Genomic DNA, 15,165 nt, shown 5'->3' on the forward strand with positions numbered 1-15,165 from the left:
ATCTGGTAAGGGGCCCTCTGCCCCCTTCAGGCTCCGATCGCCCCCTCCGCTCATTGTCACCTCACTGCTGCTCCGCAGGAGGGTGGGAATTAGGCATTCTCGACTTTATGTCATGCTCACTTCAAACGACCGGCATGAAGACAGACCACTGGTGGCTGCTATCAAACAGGATCTTTATTGAAGAACACTCGACATGAACAAAGTCGAGAATGGCATAATGTTTACATACAATCACCTTTATCGCCTTTGTTTCAACGTCACATCGCACGTAAATATCATCACTACAAAACAGTTACTCATTAAAATTGTTTTGGTTTCTCTCCTGAGTTTCCCAGGCTTCGCTGCCAGGTGTCCCGTGTGAGATGTAGAGGAGTGTAATTTGTTATGGCTCCGATTCAAGAGCTTGCAAACTCAGCTCTTGGAATTGGTCCCATGACAGCTGGGCACAGCTAGTGTATGTATATATATATATATATATAGAGAGAGAGAGAGAGAGAGAGAGAGAGAGAGGGGGGGGGGGGAACGACACACATAATGTTTATACCCTTTTAATATATACATACATATATACACAAATACACATATATGGATGTATATACAAATATATACACATACATATATACGGTATATACATGCATATGCACACACATATATATACACACATACATATATTCATACATACACATATGTACATATCTGTACATATAGACACATAACAATATTGTAACCTGCCGTGAGGACAGGCGAGTAAAAATACTATTATTATTATATACATGTAGAAACATACATACAAACACACACACATAAACACACGTACATACAGACATATACATATGTACACACATACATATACACACATGTATACAGACAGGTTTTGAGGCTGCAAGGCTATTCACTGCTATTCCACTAAAGCCACAGCAATGCGTGGCCAGGCACAGCTAGTAGCTTATAAAACTCCTTCCCTAAAGAACATTGTTTTTTCGCTCCTGATAAGTCAGATTAAAGCTCAAACTTGCTCAAACTGGTGAGACTGCTAGCAAAAATATTCCTGTAAACTGCTGAGAGGTACAACCCATCCCTTGTCAGAAGTCCATCTTCTTGAAACCAAAGATCATGGTTGAAGAAGCCAAATGGTTTCTGAAAGCATCATATGTGGAATCAATCGTTGTTGTTCTTATTGTTATTGTTACTGTTCTTATTATAAACATAATTGTTATAAACATAATAATTGTTCAACTCTTCCTTCCTTGATTGTTCAAAGTAAGAAGAAAGATGAAATGACAACCTGTGTATCGAGGTCATAGAATCTCAGAATCATAGAGTTGGAAGAGACCTCATGGGCCATCCAGTCCAACCTCCTGCAAGGAAGCAGGAAAATCGCATTCAAAGCACCCCCACAGATAACCATCCAGTCTCTATTTAAAAGCCTTCAAAGAAGGAGGCTCCACCACACTCCGGGGCAGAGAGCTCCATGGCCGAACAGCTCTCACAGTGAGGAAGTTTTTTCTAATGTTCAAGTGGAATCTCCTTTCCTGTAGTTTGAAGCCATTGTTCTGCGTCCTAGTCTCCAGGGCAGCAGAAAACAAGCTTTCTCCCTCCTCCCTATGACTTCCTCCCACATATTTATACATTGCTATCATGTTTCCTCTGAGCCTTCTCTTCTGCAGGTTAAACATGCCCAGCTCTTTAAGCTGCTCCTCATAGGGTTTGTTCTCCAGATCCGTGATCATTTTAGTCGCCCTCCTCTGGACACATTCCAGCTTGTCAACATCTCCCTTCAGTTGCAGTGCCCAAAATTAGACACAGTATTCCAGGTGTGGACTGACCAAGGCAGAATAGAGGGATTCCCTGGATCTAGACACTATACTCCTATTTATGCAGGCTAAAATCCCACTGGCTTTTTTAGCCAGCGCATCACATTATTGGCTCATGTTTAACTTGTTATCCACAAGGTCTCCAAGATCTTTTCCAAATGTACTGCTTTTGAGCCAGGCATCCCCCGATTTGTATCTTTGCATTTCATTTTTTCTGCCTAAGTGGAGTATCTTGTATTTGTCCCTGCTGAACTTCATTTTGTTAGTTTTAACCCATCTCTCTAATCTGTTAAGATAGCTTTGAATTCTGCTCTTGTCTTCTGGAGTAATGGCTATCCCTCCAAACTTGGTGTCAACTGCAAACTTGATGATCATGCCCTCTAACCCTTCATCTAAGTCATTAATAAAGATGTTGAACAGAACCAGCCCGGGACAGAACCCTGCGGCACTCCATTCGTCACTTCTTTCCAGAATGAAGAGGAAGCATTGGTGAGCACCTTTTTGATTAATTTGTTTGCCAGAAGGTCGTGGGGGACCTTGTTGAAGGCCTTACTGAAATCCAGAAATGCTACATCCAAGGCATTCCCTGCATCTACTCAGCTTGTAATTCTAAAAAAAGATATCAGATACGTCTGGCATGACTTGTTTTTGATAAATCCATGTTGACTATTAGCAATAAACACATTCATTTCTAGGTATTTGCAGACCACTTCCTTCATGATCTTTTCCAGAATCATGCCTCATATAGACATGAGGCTGACCAGATGATAATTGTTTGGGTCATCCTTTTTTCCTTTCTTGGAGATAGGGATGACATTTGCCCTCCTCCAATTTGCTGAGACGTGTCCCATTCTCCAAGAACTCTGAAAGATGATTGCCAGTGGTTCCAAAATGACTTCTGCTAGTTCTTTCAATACTCTTGGATGTAGTTAATCTGGTCTTGGGGACTTGAATTCATTTAGAGCAGCCAGGTATTTCTGGATGACTTGTTTCCCTATTTCAGGTTGGATTTCCCCTAATTCTTCGTCCATGTTGCTGAGGCATGTCCCATAATCCCTTGTGATACCCTAAAAGCTACATCTTTGTTCTCACATGGATCAAAAGGAAGGGAAAATAGTCAGTGAGTTTGACAGACCTTGGCTCTCCATCACATCAGCACATCTCTTGAGTCACCCCACACTACCACTACATGTCTTCTCTGAGGGTTGGTAGAGGTCATTTCATGATATAGATCTTCCAGGCTCAATTGAACATTCTCTGAGGACATATACTGTTGCTACTGTTGCTTTTTCTCATCTATGAATTTTACTAGCAGGTGTGGCTCAATGAATTGAGCGCTTTGATTGTGCTTTCCTGCATGGCAGGGGGTTGGACTAGATAGCCTGTGTGGTTTCTTCCAACTCTATTATTCTATGATTTCATGGCTCTATGATTCTATGAACCTCCACCTTCAAGAACTAGCCATCATGGCCAAATACTATGCCCAACCCACCAGAACAGTATTTTCTCCACATCAGGCAGGTAACCAGGAATATACTAGTGCACTCAGGTATTGACCACAACATACATCCCACCAAACCCAATCTAGTAGGGAATTATCCATGTCACCACTGTCCTGTATTTTCTCAACTGATAGACTCAAAAACTTTTATACATCTACATCCAGTCTTGGAGTTTAAGTTTACTCACTTTGCTACTTGCAGAACAAAGGGAGTCATTTATATAATCACTTGTGAATGTAACCTAGCATACATTGGTCAGACCCAACAGTCACTCTAGAAAATTGATACTCTATAAACACTTTCATGACCTGCAAAATAGCTCAGAATCATTCATATTCCACATATTAGAAGTGGTGACACAACCTAAACATATGGATTACCATATTAAACTCTTACAAAGAGAATCTTATTGGACGTTTAAGTTACAAACCGAGCATCCCTGTGGTCTAAATGAACATAACTCTCAAGGTTGTTTTGTGTAGCCTGTACTTTGTTATTTTAATACAAATTTCAAGCACACTGCCAGTATCACTAGCGCCATCTGGGGTCTTTAGATATCTACATCATTATATTCAATAACTCCTTATTGTTTTAAGTGGACTTTTACAGTACCACTGTTGAGAATTTTCCTATTATATCAAGGATAATCCCAGTGGATACTCTACACTTGCAATAAGAACAAACATAGATTCAGCGGAGTGTCATAGAAGTATATGAAATTACAGACACTGATTATATGGATATAAAATTCTTTAATTGAAACCTTAACACTTTTAAATTGTTATAGCCACCGTTTGTTCCTTTTGTTTTGAACCCACCATTGAGAAAGGACACATGCATACAATCTGTAGAAAGGGATACAAAGTATATTTCATGAGAATATAAAATAATGAGTATTTGTATTAGTTTTATAACTGTTTGTAAGTGGAAATGTATATACTATTTTGTTAATTCAACATGATATCCACAGATAATTCACCTGAGGAAGACCTAGAGTCGAAACCAGTTGTGTTCTCCGTACTCTTCGGGTCAACATATTTTTTCTACAAGTTGAAAGTTTATGCTTAGAACACGCATTGTTTAAATCAGGATCTACTTTGTTATACAAAGAATTAGGATTGCAATTGTATATTTTGTGCTATGTGTATTTCACTCAATATAAGTCTACACTGTCTATAACAGTTTATTGATTATTGATAGCATATATCTTTGTGCTTGTGGGCATACATTTTTTTGTTATAGTCAGGAACCCATTTACTTAATATTTTTTTTACTAACATGATCTTTACAAAAGCGTATGGTGAATTTTCAACTCACTACAATTCTGATATTTTCACACACACACTGACGTCTATATGATGTCCATTATCACAGAACATGCTCCTACATTTAAATAGATGTGTCATAAGTCTGCAGCACATAGCTCTGTATTAAACTAACTCTACAATAAGAACAGAATGAGTACTCCAAGGATTTCGCCCAGATGTTTTTGTGACCCCCTTTATCAATTTCATGTAAACACACCCCATATTCTGATATTCTGAGTTGTACATACACTCTACAACTTAGTACTAGAGCTGAATATTTAGTTAGTCAGAAGATTGTTTTCATTTTGTGATTCATTAGATCCCTATGGGATCTCCACTTCCTTTATTTTATACAATCTCAAATTATATTGGCTTGTCCTATTTTGATAACCTCTTCAATTAACATCCAGCACAGGAAGTTGTTTTACTCCTTTAAACAATCTCATAAAACAAGGGCTTTTCCTGGTCTTTCACTGGAAAGAAATGACAACTGCAAATCACTTTCTAAAGATTACTGAGCAGAACTTTTCATATATTTGGTACTTGTTACTTTCTAGTGATGAATTTAAAAGATCCTCCTGCCTTGCTGACCCTAAGATGAATACAGAAAAATAGTCAGTTACCAGTTTGCAATACAGTGTTCCCTCACTACTTTGTGGTTTGCTTTTCACGCCTTCGCTGTTTTGCGTTTTTTTTAATAAACACTAAAATAATAGTATAAATCACAGAATAATATTATAAATCCCTCTTTCTACTTCCTTCCTAAGGAGAAGCCTAAGGAAGGAAGGAAGGAGAAGCTGAAGGGAGACAAAAGGAGGGTGAAGCAGTTTTGTTTTCGCCTCACAGGGCATGCGCATGCTTGAGAGGCGAGAAGGAGACAAAGACGCTACTTGCCAGTGAGATTGTAAATAACACAAATATAGCATCCCTACTTCGCAGATTTTCACTTTTTACGGGTGGTCCTGGAACGTAACCCCTGCAATAAGTGAAGGAACACTGTACACATATTTATCTTCACTCAGAGTACTCTTATATTTTAAACTACTGAATGCTTGAATTGGATATCACATAAATCCATTGAGCACTGAAGTCATGTTTGAGCTTTAATATTTAAATCATGGTTTAAAGTCATGGTTTAAATCTGGTTCATTTCCCAGGACTCTACTTCCATAGTAAACTCATACTGCATAGTTCAACAGCAGGTGTTCAGAGGGAATACATCAACATTAAATAAATAGCAAAACCACAACTTCTTTTAAAAAACAGAAATCATGTTGTATCTTAATATTCCTAAAAGTTAATCTAATTGATAAACTCTGTGAAGATCTGCAAGATTTTCCCACAAGACAATCAATAACAATATTCTTTTTTTGCTTCCCTCTTCCACCATATATTAGTCTTTAATTAGAACTGAAGAACTTATACTTAGATTGTTTTATAAAACAAAATAGGGCAACTTACCAAATTAATCAACTGAGTGTGGACAATGTCTTCCACCAACACTGCCGATTCATGTAAAGGTCTGCGAGCATCTCCTAAGGAGAACCTGAAAGGTGATGATTAAAAATTACCAAATGTCACAAATAAAAATTCATAAGACTTCTCTCATGAACATTCCAAGGTGTATATCTGGCTTCCAACTGTTAGTCCCAAGTAGAATAAAAACACATTAATTAATTGGTGACTGAAGACTTAAATCACAGAATCAAACAGTTGGAAGAGATCACAAAACCATCCAGTCCAACCCCTTGTCAAAGCACTCCTGACAGATGGCCATCTTGCCTAGGCCTAAAAACCTCTAGAAAAGGACAGTCCACCATACTCCAAGGCAGCATATACTACTATCTGACAGCTCTTACCATCAGGGGAAAAAAATGGAAATCAAAGATACAGAATGGGGGACGCCTGGCTTGACAGCAGTGTGTGCGAAAAAGACCTTGGAGTCCTCGTGGACAACAAGTTAAACATGAGCCAACAATGTGATGCAGCAGCTAAAAAAGCCAATGGGATTCTGGCCTGCATCAATAGGGAAATAGCGTCTAGATCCAGGGAAGTCATGCTACCCCTCTATTCTGCCTTGGTCAGACCACACCTGGAATACTGTGTCCAATTTTGGGCACCGCAGTTGAAGGGAGATGTTGACAAGCTGGAAAGCGTCCAGAGGAGGGCGACTAAAATGATCAAAGGTCTGGGAACAAGCCCTATGAGGAGAGGCTTAAAGAGCTGGGCATGTTTAGCCTGCAGAAGAGAAGGCTGAAAGGAGACATGATAGCCATGTACAAATACGTGAAGGGAAGTCATAGGGAGGAGGGAGCAAGCTTATTTTCTGCTGCCCTGCAGACTAGGACATGGAACAATGGCTTCAAACTACAGGAAAGGAGATTCCACCTGAACATCAGGAAGAACTTCCTCACTGTGAGGGCTGTTCGACAGTGGAACTCTCTCCCCCAGGCTGTGGTGGAGGCTCCTTCTTTGGAGGCTTTTAAGCAAAGGCTGGATGGCCATCTGTCGGGGGTGCTTTGAATGCGATTTCCTGCTTCTTAGCGGGGGGTTGGACTGGATGCCCATGAGGTCTCTTCCAACTCTACTATTCTATGATTCTATGATTCTAATGTTTAGCTGAAATCTCTTTTCCTGCAATCTATTGTTCCGTTTCCTAGCAGCAGAAAACAAGCTTGCCCCTGCTTAGTATTACATTCTATCAAATATTTAATCCCATCTTAACCTTCTCTTCTCCAGTCTAAGCCTAATCAGATTGCCTTGGGAAATGATAGACTTTCCACCCTTGGAGATCTTTAAACAGAGATTGAAGTAGGGATCTTTAGAGAGTGCTATAGTACTTTGGATATAAAATGAGAAAACATGACTCACTGGAAAATACAGTGATGCTACAGAAATTTGAGGTGGTAAAAAAGAGATGAAAACAGAATTATAGATGGATTAATATAAGCTTAAGGCAGCTTTGAATCTGAAGATCTCAGAGAGGCTGTTAAGGACATGGTATCTTGGAGGTCCTACCTACTAAGTCAAACTCTGATTGGTAGTACACAACAGCATACACACACATACACAGTCCACATACTGATTTATGGTTATAGTTAAATTCAGAAAGAAATGAAAACTCCTTAAAATAGTAGTAATGCTGACAAAAAAACAGCCACTCATGCATGACTCCACATAATTTCTAAACCTTATAAGACAGTGAGACTAAGAAAACTGACTAGATTTGTGTGCTTTCCCTCCCTTTATGGGTAGGATTGCAAGCGGAAAGTTGTGAAATCATGGTTAGTGGCTAGTGAGGTTAGGCAGGTGTTACTACTACATCCAAAGAGGTGGGTTTATATCCACAACAGCTCATGCAAACAGAGAAAAGTCTTAAAGATGCTGTCCCATTTCCTATACTGTCTCTCACCACCCCATCTTCCTTTTAAATTAAACCAGTGATCTTACTGCTGGCCTCTTCCACATCTCCCTGAGCACCTTTGGGCATCCTAAAGAAGATTCTTTCCCCCTCATTTGTTGGGTGAAATCTGGATACACTTCATTTCGGTGCTTTTAACCAGTAGAGGTAAGCATACAAACAGAGACCATGGATGAATAAACTATGCAGTGCAACCTACTCTGAAATCTTTTTAAAGGCAATAGGGCCTTATTTATGTTTATTCTAGCCCAGTGTTTCCCAAAGTGGGCACTACCGCCCTCCAGTGGACGCTGGAGCGATCCAGGGGGGTGGTGATGGCACCTATTAGGACACGGGGGCAGGGCCAGAGGAGCGGCGAGGCCTCTTCCCAAATGCCGGAGACAAGGCTGAGCACCTGAGGCGCCTGTTAGGACACACAGGGGGTGGTGCTAGAGGAGTGAGCGTGGCTTCTTCCCAAGAGCCCGAGACAGGGCTGAGAATTCTATACCTCTCCTGAGGCACTTGTTGGGACACAGAGGGCGGAGCTAGGAAAGGGGGCGGGGACTCCTTCCAAGAGCCTGAGACAGGGCTGAGGCTCTGTACCTCTCCTGAGAGGCCTTTTAGGACTAAAGAGCAGGGCTAGGGGCGGGGCCTTTTCCCAAGAGCCTCTGTATACCTCCCCTGAGGTGCTTGTTAGAACATGGGGGTTGTGATGCCTCATGGGCCTTGTAGTCCTGTGCCTAGTGTCACTGTGGTAGATGAGGATGAAAACATGGGGTTTTCTCCGGATCAACAGCCAGAGTCTTTCCAGATGCCTGATGTTCTTGTCCAAGAACCAATTAAAACTGACCTTGACCAACGCTCACCTCCCTTCGCTAGAAAGCAATCCTTCTCGGCAGATAGGGGAGTGAAAGAGAGAATTCGCAGGAGTGCCCGAATTGCTGCCAAGCAAGACACTGATTAGCCATGTTTCCCCTGGGAAAATCCAGAGAGTCTCACACCTGCAAGTTGGGTTTCGTTCCCTGTTCTCTAGGGAAAGAGAACGCTGGACGCCGTTTGGCGGGAAACGAGACCCAGATAAAAGTATCAGGCTCTGTTGATTCTTTGCGGAGACAACAGCTCAGCTTCGGGAGTGAATTCCATGTTTCCAGCCTAGTGTGGACTTTGCTAAGTCCGCAACCCAGTTTCCTTGCCTCGCCTGTTCAAGTATCCAAGAATTGCCTTGCTTTGTTCTCAGCCACGGATTTTGTTCTTGGAATCAAGTTTTTGGACTACCTTGCCTTGTTTTGAACCACGGACCTTGTTTCCTAGATCCAAGCCTTATTCCCAGCCTTCTTGTGGATTTACCTTGTGCCTTGAAAGACTTTGGACAATTCCCCACACTATTGCCTGGCAATAGTGTGTGTTTCGGTTATTGGATTTTACCTTTGAACTCTAATATCATTTATTAGACAAACTATTCCTGGACTATTTTAGGCCTCATTTGAAAGGTCTGTTTCTGGACTATATTCTCTACTTGCTTTTATCCTTCTTATATATTTCCTTAATAAAGATATTAGATAGTTTTATTGGCCTCAGTGTTTGGTTCTTGGTGCTCCGCTGCCTCTGGTGTGTGACAGGGGTGGGGTATAGAGGTCCAGCCCCATCAGGCACTTGGGAAGAGGCCCCGCCCCCTCCTCTAACCCCGCCCCCTGTGTCCTGGCAGCTGCCACAGGACAGGGATAGAAGCTCAGCCCTGCCTCAGAGCTTGTAAAACTGCCCATCCCAGTCCTGGCCTCCCATTTGTGGCCCCACCCCCTCCCCCTCCTAGCCCTGCATCTTGGGACTGGGGAGAGGCTCAGCCCCGCCCTCTTGAGCAAGAACCACGCCCACCCCTCTAAGCCACGCCCCCTTTCCAAGAGGCGTTGAGTAATATTTTTTCTGGAAAGGGGGCGGTAGGCCAAATAAGTTTGGGAACCATTGTTCTATCCTGTCTGTATCCTGATATAAGAAATCAGGCAGCTAATAATAAATAAAAAACAATGCAAATTAAAATAATGTAAATGACTGAAAGCCCAAATCTGTTATCACTCCATCAGTGTCCCAAACTACCCAAAGTGTTGCCAAAAGTCTGACTAAGGATACAGAAAAAAATTATAGCATGGTTTAAAATGCCTACCAAGAATAAAAATTCACGAAGCCTTACAGAAAGACAGGGGGAAACGACGAGTAGAGATAAAATACTGACAAGAGAACACTGAACATTCTGGCTAAGCATCACTGGCAGTAACCAATAGGAGAAAGTGCATTTCAAGTCATATTCTCTCTTGGCAATCCAGTTCCAAATGGAATGAACAACTTAAGAAATCCCCATTTCTGATTGTGGTTAGCTACTTGCACACACTCCTCGTGGCACTTTGTGGGGGGCTTATTTTTCTCTTCTGTATACAAAAGGATCTAAAACATTTCAGTCTCATATTTAATCAAAATGTTTGTGTTTTTTTTTGTCTTTTCCTTTTAAAAAGTTTCCAGATGAAACTATTATAGCTACAAAGAAAGAATTCCTTGTGTATCTGTAACATGGGAAATCAAAACAAATTGAAAATGGGGAGACTTCATTGTAATAACTTTTCTGTTTTGTCATACAAAGGTACCACCTGAACAATACATAGCAATTATGCGACAAAACAACTTCAAATGTAGCAGCAATGCAATCCAAACAGTGGAAGGACAATATTCAGCCCCACAGACACATACTCATAGCCAAATGCTCCATGAAAAAGGCATCCTCCAGGAGCTCCTATGGTCTACTCTAGAAGCACTAGGATAGAGATTTCAAATGGTGTGTCGTGAACCATTAGTGTGTCAGCTGCAATGTGTAGATACGTCGCGTGAAAGTAATGGGAAATCTCAAAGTCTATTGAAATAAGCAATACCATCTTGCCTGCTTTTTATGCAGCAAAGATGCCGACTAGTATGGTGCACTGGTATGTTGCACTGGTATATTCACCTTTCATCATGTCCATGTATGCACACTATGGCATATCTTGATCACATATTTGAATATTTGAATAAAATAAACAAAGAAAAGGAGAAACTATCTTAACAGCAGTAGATAAAATTTGTGCAATGAGAGACAAAATAGCAATTTGGAAAAGGAAAGTGAAAAAAGGAAATTTTGAAATGTTTTCTAAAACTTGGAAGTGTAAACTAAAATGTAATATTAGGTCACTAGTTGTTGATCATTTAACACTGCTTGGAGAGCAAATTGATCATTACTTTCCCAATGTTGAAATTTAAAATTACGATTGGATCAGAAATCAATTTCTTTCAACTGTAACGAGGAACTTACTGAAGAAGAATTAGCTGAAATAAAATATAACTGAAGTCTGTTAATGATGTACGAAGAGGGTGACTCAAAAAGGCCTTAGGAATCACGTTTCAAAAATGCAACCAAACATACAGTGGGGAAAAAAGGTATTTAGTCAGATACCAATTGTACAAGTTCTCCCACTAAAAAATATGAGAGAGGCCTGTAATTGACATCATAGGTAGACCTCAACTATGAGAGACAACATGAGAAAACACATCCAGGAAATCACATTGTCTGATTTTTCACAAATTTATTTGCAAATTATAGTGGAAAATAAGTGTGATGCCTAGGGCACCTTTGGCCCCTGACCCTGTGGCCATTACTGTCCAGGACGAAGAAGAGTTGGATATTCTCCCATCTCAGCAAGATTCAACTCCTTTCCAGATGCCTCATGTTGACATCTACGAGCCAGAGCCAATTAAGGATGCCCTTGAAACAGTGCCGGCTCTCCCAGATTCTCCAGAAGGTTTAGTGTTTGATCGTAGGGCATTTGTGCAAACAAAGAGATCGCAAAGACAAAGCTTGCGGAGAAGCGCCAGATTAGCAGAGCATGGTGACTATGGCTAAGCCCTGTTCTCTTGGGAAGAATTTCGGAGTTAGACACCTGGTGCGGTGACTGTGACAAGCTCAGTTCTCTTGGGAAGTTTTAGGGAGTCAGGCACCTGGTTTGGGGGAGCTTATGAACTTCAATAAAAGTATTGCGCTGAGAACTTTCCTTCGCGGTGTCAACTTTACTTCTAACTGAGAAGCATCATCGTCTGTAGCTCTTGAAATCCAAGCGGCCTGAAGGTGCGCTACTCTTGAGTAGACTGGGCGCCGGTCTACCTTCTTGCCAAGTTTGGACTGCGTTTCAGCTCCTGCACATCCAGTTTATGCCTTGCCCTGAAATTCTGCTTTTGGACACTTACACCAGAGAACTCTTCTTGCTACTTTGCTACTTTTTCCCCACTCAATACTCAAGCCGAGTTTGAATGTGTTTCAGTTTCTGGATTTTGGACTCTAATATTGGACATAAGACTTTCACTTATTGGACTAATTTTGATCTTTCCTGAAAGATCAATTGCTTATTCAACTTTGCTGCTTAATTCCTTTTGGAATTTATATTGCTTTAATAAAGATATTATATTGTTATTGGCCTCTGTGTTGGTTTTCAGTGCTCTCGCTGCTTAGGGGTGTAACAATAAGTATTTGGTCAATAAAAAAAGTTCTTCTCTTTGATATATATCCTTTATTGGCAATGACAGAGGTCAAACGTTTTCTGTAAGTCCTCACAAGGTTGGCACACACTGTTGCTGGTCTGTTGGCCCATTCCCCCATGCAGATCTCCTCAAGAGCAGTGATGTTTTAGGCCTCTGGCTGGGCAACACGGTCTTTCAACTCCCGCCAATTGTTTTCTATAGGGTTGAGATCTGGAGACTGGCTAGGCCACTCCAGGACCTTGAAATGCTTCTTACAAAGCCACTCCTTTGTTGCCCTGGCAGTGTGCTTGGGGTCATTGTCATGCTGAAAGACCCAGCCACGTTTCATCTTCAGTGCTCTTACTGATGGAAGGAGGTTTGCACTCAAAATCTCATGATACATGGCCCCATTCATTCTTTCATGCATACGGATCAATCGCCCTGGTCCCTTTGCAGAGAAACAGCCCCAAAGCATGATGTTGCCACCCTCATGCTTCACAGTAGGTATGGTGTTCTTTGGATACAACTCAGCATTCTTTCTCCTCCAAACACGACAAGTTTGAAATTCACAAACGTGGACAACTTCAACAGAAAGGAGGAAACCATGAAAATGAACAAAATCTGGCTACCAGTATTAAAAAACTCAAAAATCAGAACAGTAAATAAGAAGCAACACTCTGAGACATGGGGACTAGGGGCAATTAACAAAGAATGCCCCCAGGCAGAAAGTAGCTAGATGTAGCCATTCAATGCAAATTAGGGTGATTAACTGCAACATTTACGCTGGCCTCCAACTGACAAGAGTTCTTCCCTCACCCTGGACTTCCCACAGATATATATAAACCGTCCTTGCTTAGTTTCTCCATACATCACAACCTCTGAGGATGCCTGCCATAGATGTGGGAGAAACATCAGGAGAGAATACTTCTAGAACATGGCCATATAGCCCGGAAAACATACAACAACCCTGTGATCCCGGCCATGAAAGCCTTTGACAACATAGATGTGTTTCTGTCAGACAGTTCTAGTTTGGTTTCATCTGACCATATGACATTCTCCCAATACTCTTCTGGATCATCCAAATGTTCTCTAGCAAACTTCAGTCGGCCTTGGACATGTACTAGCTTAAGCAGGGGAACACGTCTGGCACTGTAGGATCTGAGTCCCTGGCGGCGTAGTGTGTTACTGATGGTAGCCTTTGTTACATTGGTCCCAGCTCTCTGCAAGTCATTCACTAAGTCCCCCCGTGTGGTTCCGGGATTTTTGCTCACCGTTCTTGTGATCATTTTGACCCCACGGGGGGAGATCTTGCATGGAGCCCCAGATCGAGAGAGATTATCAGTGGTCTTGTATCTCTTCCATTTTCTAATTATTGCTCCCACAGTTGATTTCTTCACACCAAGCTGCTTGCCTATTGCAGATTCAGTCTTCCCAGTCTGGTGCAGGGCTACAATTTTGTTTCTGGTGTCCTTGGACAGCTCTTTGGTCTTCATCATAGTGGAGTTTGGAGTGTGACTGCTTGAGGTTGTGGACAGGTATCTTTTATACTGATAATAAGCCCAAATAGGTGCCATTACTACAGATAATGAGTGGAGGACAGAGGAGCCTCCTGAAGAAGAAGTTAAAGGCCTGTGAGACCTAAAAATCTTGCATGTTTGTAGGTGACCAAATACTTATTTTCTACCATAATGTGCAAATAAATTCGTGAAAAATCAGACAATGTGGTTTTCTGGATGTGTTTTCTCATGTTGTCTCTCATAGTTGAGGTCTACCTATGATGTCAATTACAGGCCTCTCTCATCTTTTTAAGTGGGAGAACTTGTACAATTGGTATCTGACTAAATACTTTTTTTCCCACTGTAGGTTTAAAAAAGGAATTACAAACTCTTCTGCAGTTTCCTACTGCATACATTTGTAAAGTGTCCTTTCCAATGGTGTCAAACCTAAAAACACTAAAAATGCTTGATGACAAAATGTGAATGTCTTTATCTACCATAATATTCCGCCAGATATTCAAACAGTGTTCATCCCATCATCCTCATAGATCTCATTACAATGATAAGTAATTGTTTTATTAATGTTATATATTTTTAAATCATTGCAAACGTTTACATATCATTTCCTCATAAACTAAAAAAATCTTGAAAATGTATATTACAAATATATTTTTAAAAATCTAAATGAAAGGTTTTCATGAAATATGCTGTATTCTAATACATTTCTTTATTATACATACACACATATGTCTGTATCTCTTATAAGGGGTTGGTTTCACCTGCAGTTCACTAATAAAATAGAATTATTGTGTCACAAAACAGTGCATGTCTAAAAAGTGTATCACCAGCATGAACTGTTTGGAAACCCTTCATTAGGAGATGGCATCAGCAAGTGACTATAGGGACACATAGTTCTGACCCTTAAAGGCCTCCATGGTTTCAGTCCAGGTAATCTACAGAATAGCCTTCTGTATAATCCACCCCTTAGGACAGAACCCAACTGGCAACTGTCACCTTTTCATCGGCCTCCCCTAAACTATGGAATGATCTCCTGAAAAAAGATCTGACAGCTGTCAGAAATCAAGATATAATTGAAGATACTAGCCACAGATGTGG

The 15,165-nt window shown here is 41.0% G+C and overlaps 1 protein-coding gene across 8 annotated transcripts in view; it reads right to left on the minus strand.

Annotated features, from left to right (window-relative positions):
• supt3h (SPT3 homolog, SAGA and STAGA complex component) overlaps positions 1 to 15,165 on the minus strand; it is a 293,254-nt gene that overhangs the window by 143,804 nt on the left and 134,285 nt on the right. For all 8 annotated transcript variants that reach the window (XM_062957052.1, XM_062957063.1, XM_062957059.1 and 5 more), the window contains one exon: positions 6,085 to 6,169. In XM_062957052.1, coding sequence (XP_062813122.1) covers positions 6,085 to 6,169 — 85 coding nt within the window. The remainder of the gene's footprint in view (positions 1 to 6,084; positions 6,170 to 15,165) is intronic.

This window comes from Anolis carolinensis, chromosome 1 (assembly GCF_035594765.1).
Source record: "Anolis carolinensis isolate JA03-04 chromosome 1, rAnoCar3.1.pri, whole genome shotgun sequence".
NCBI lineage: Eukaryota > Metazoa > Chordata > Lepidosauria > Squamata > Dactyloidae > Anolis > Anolis carolinensis.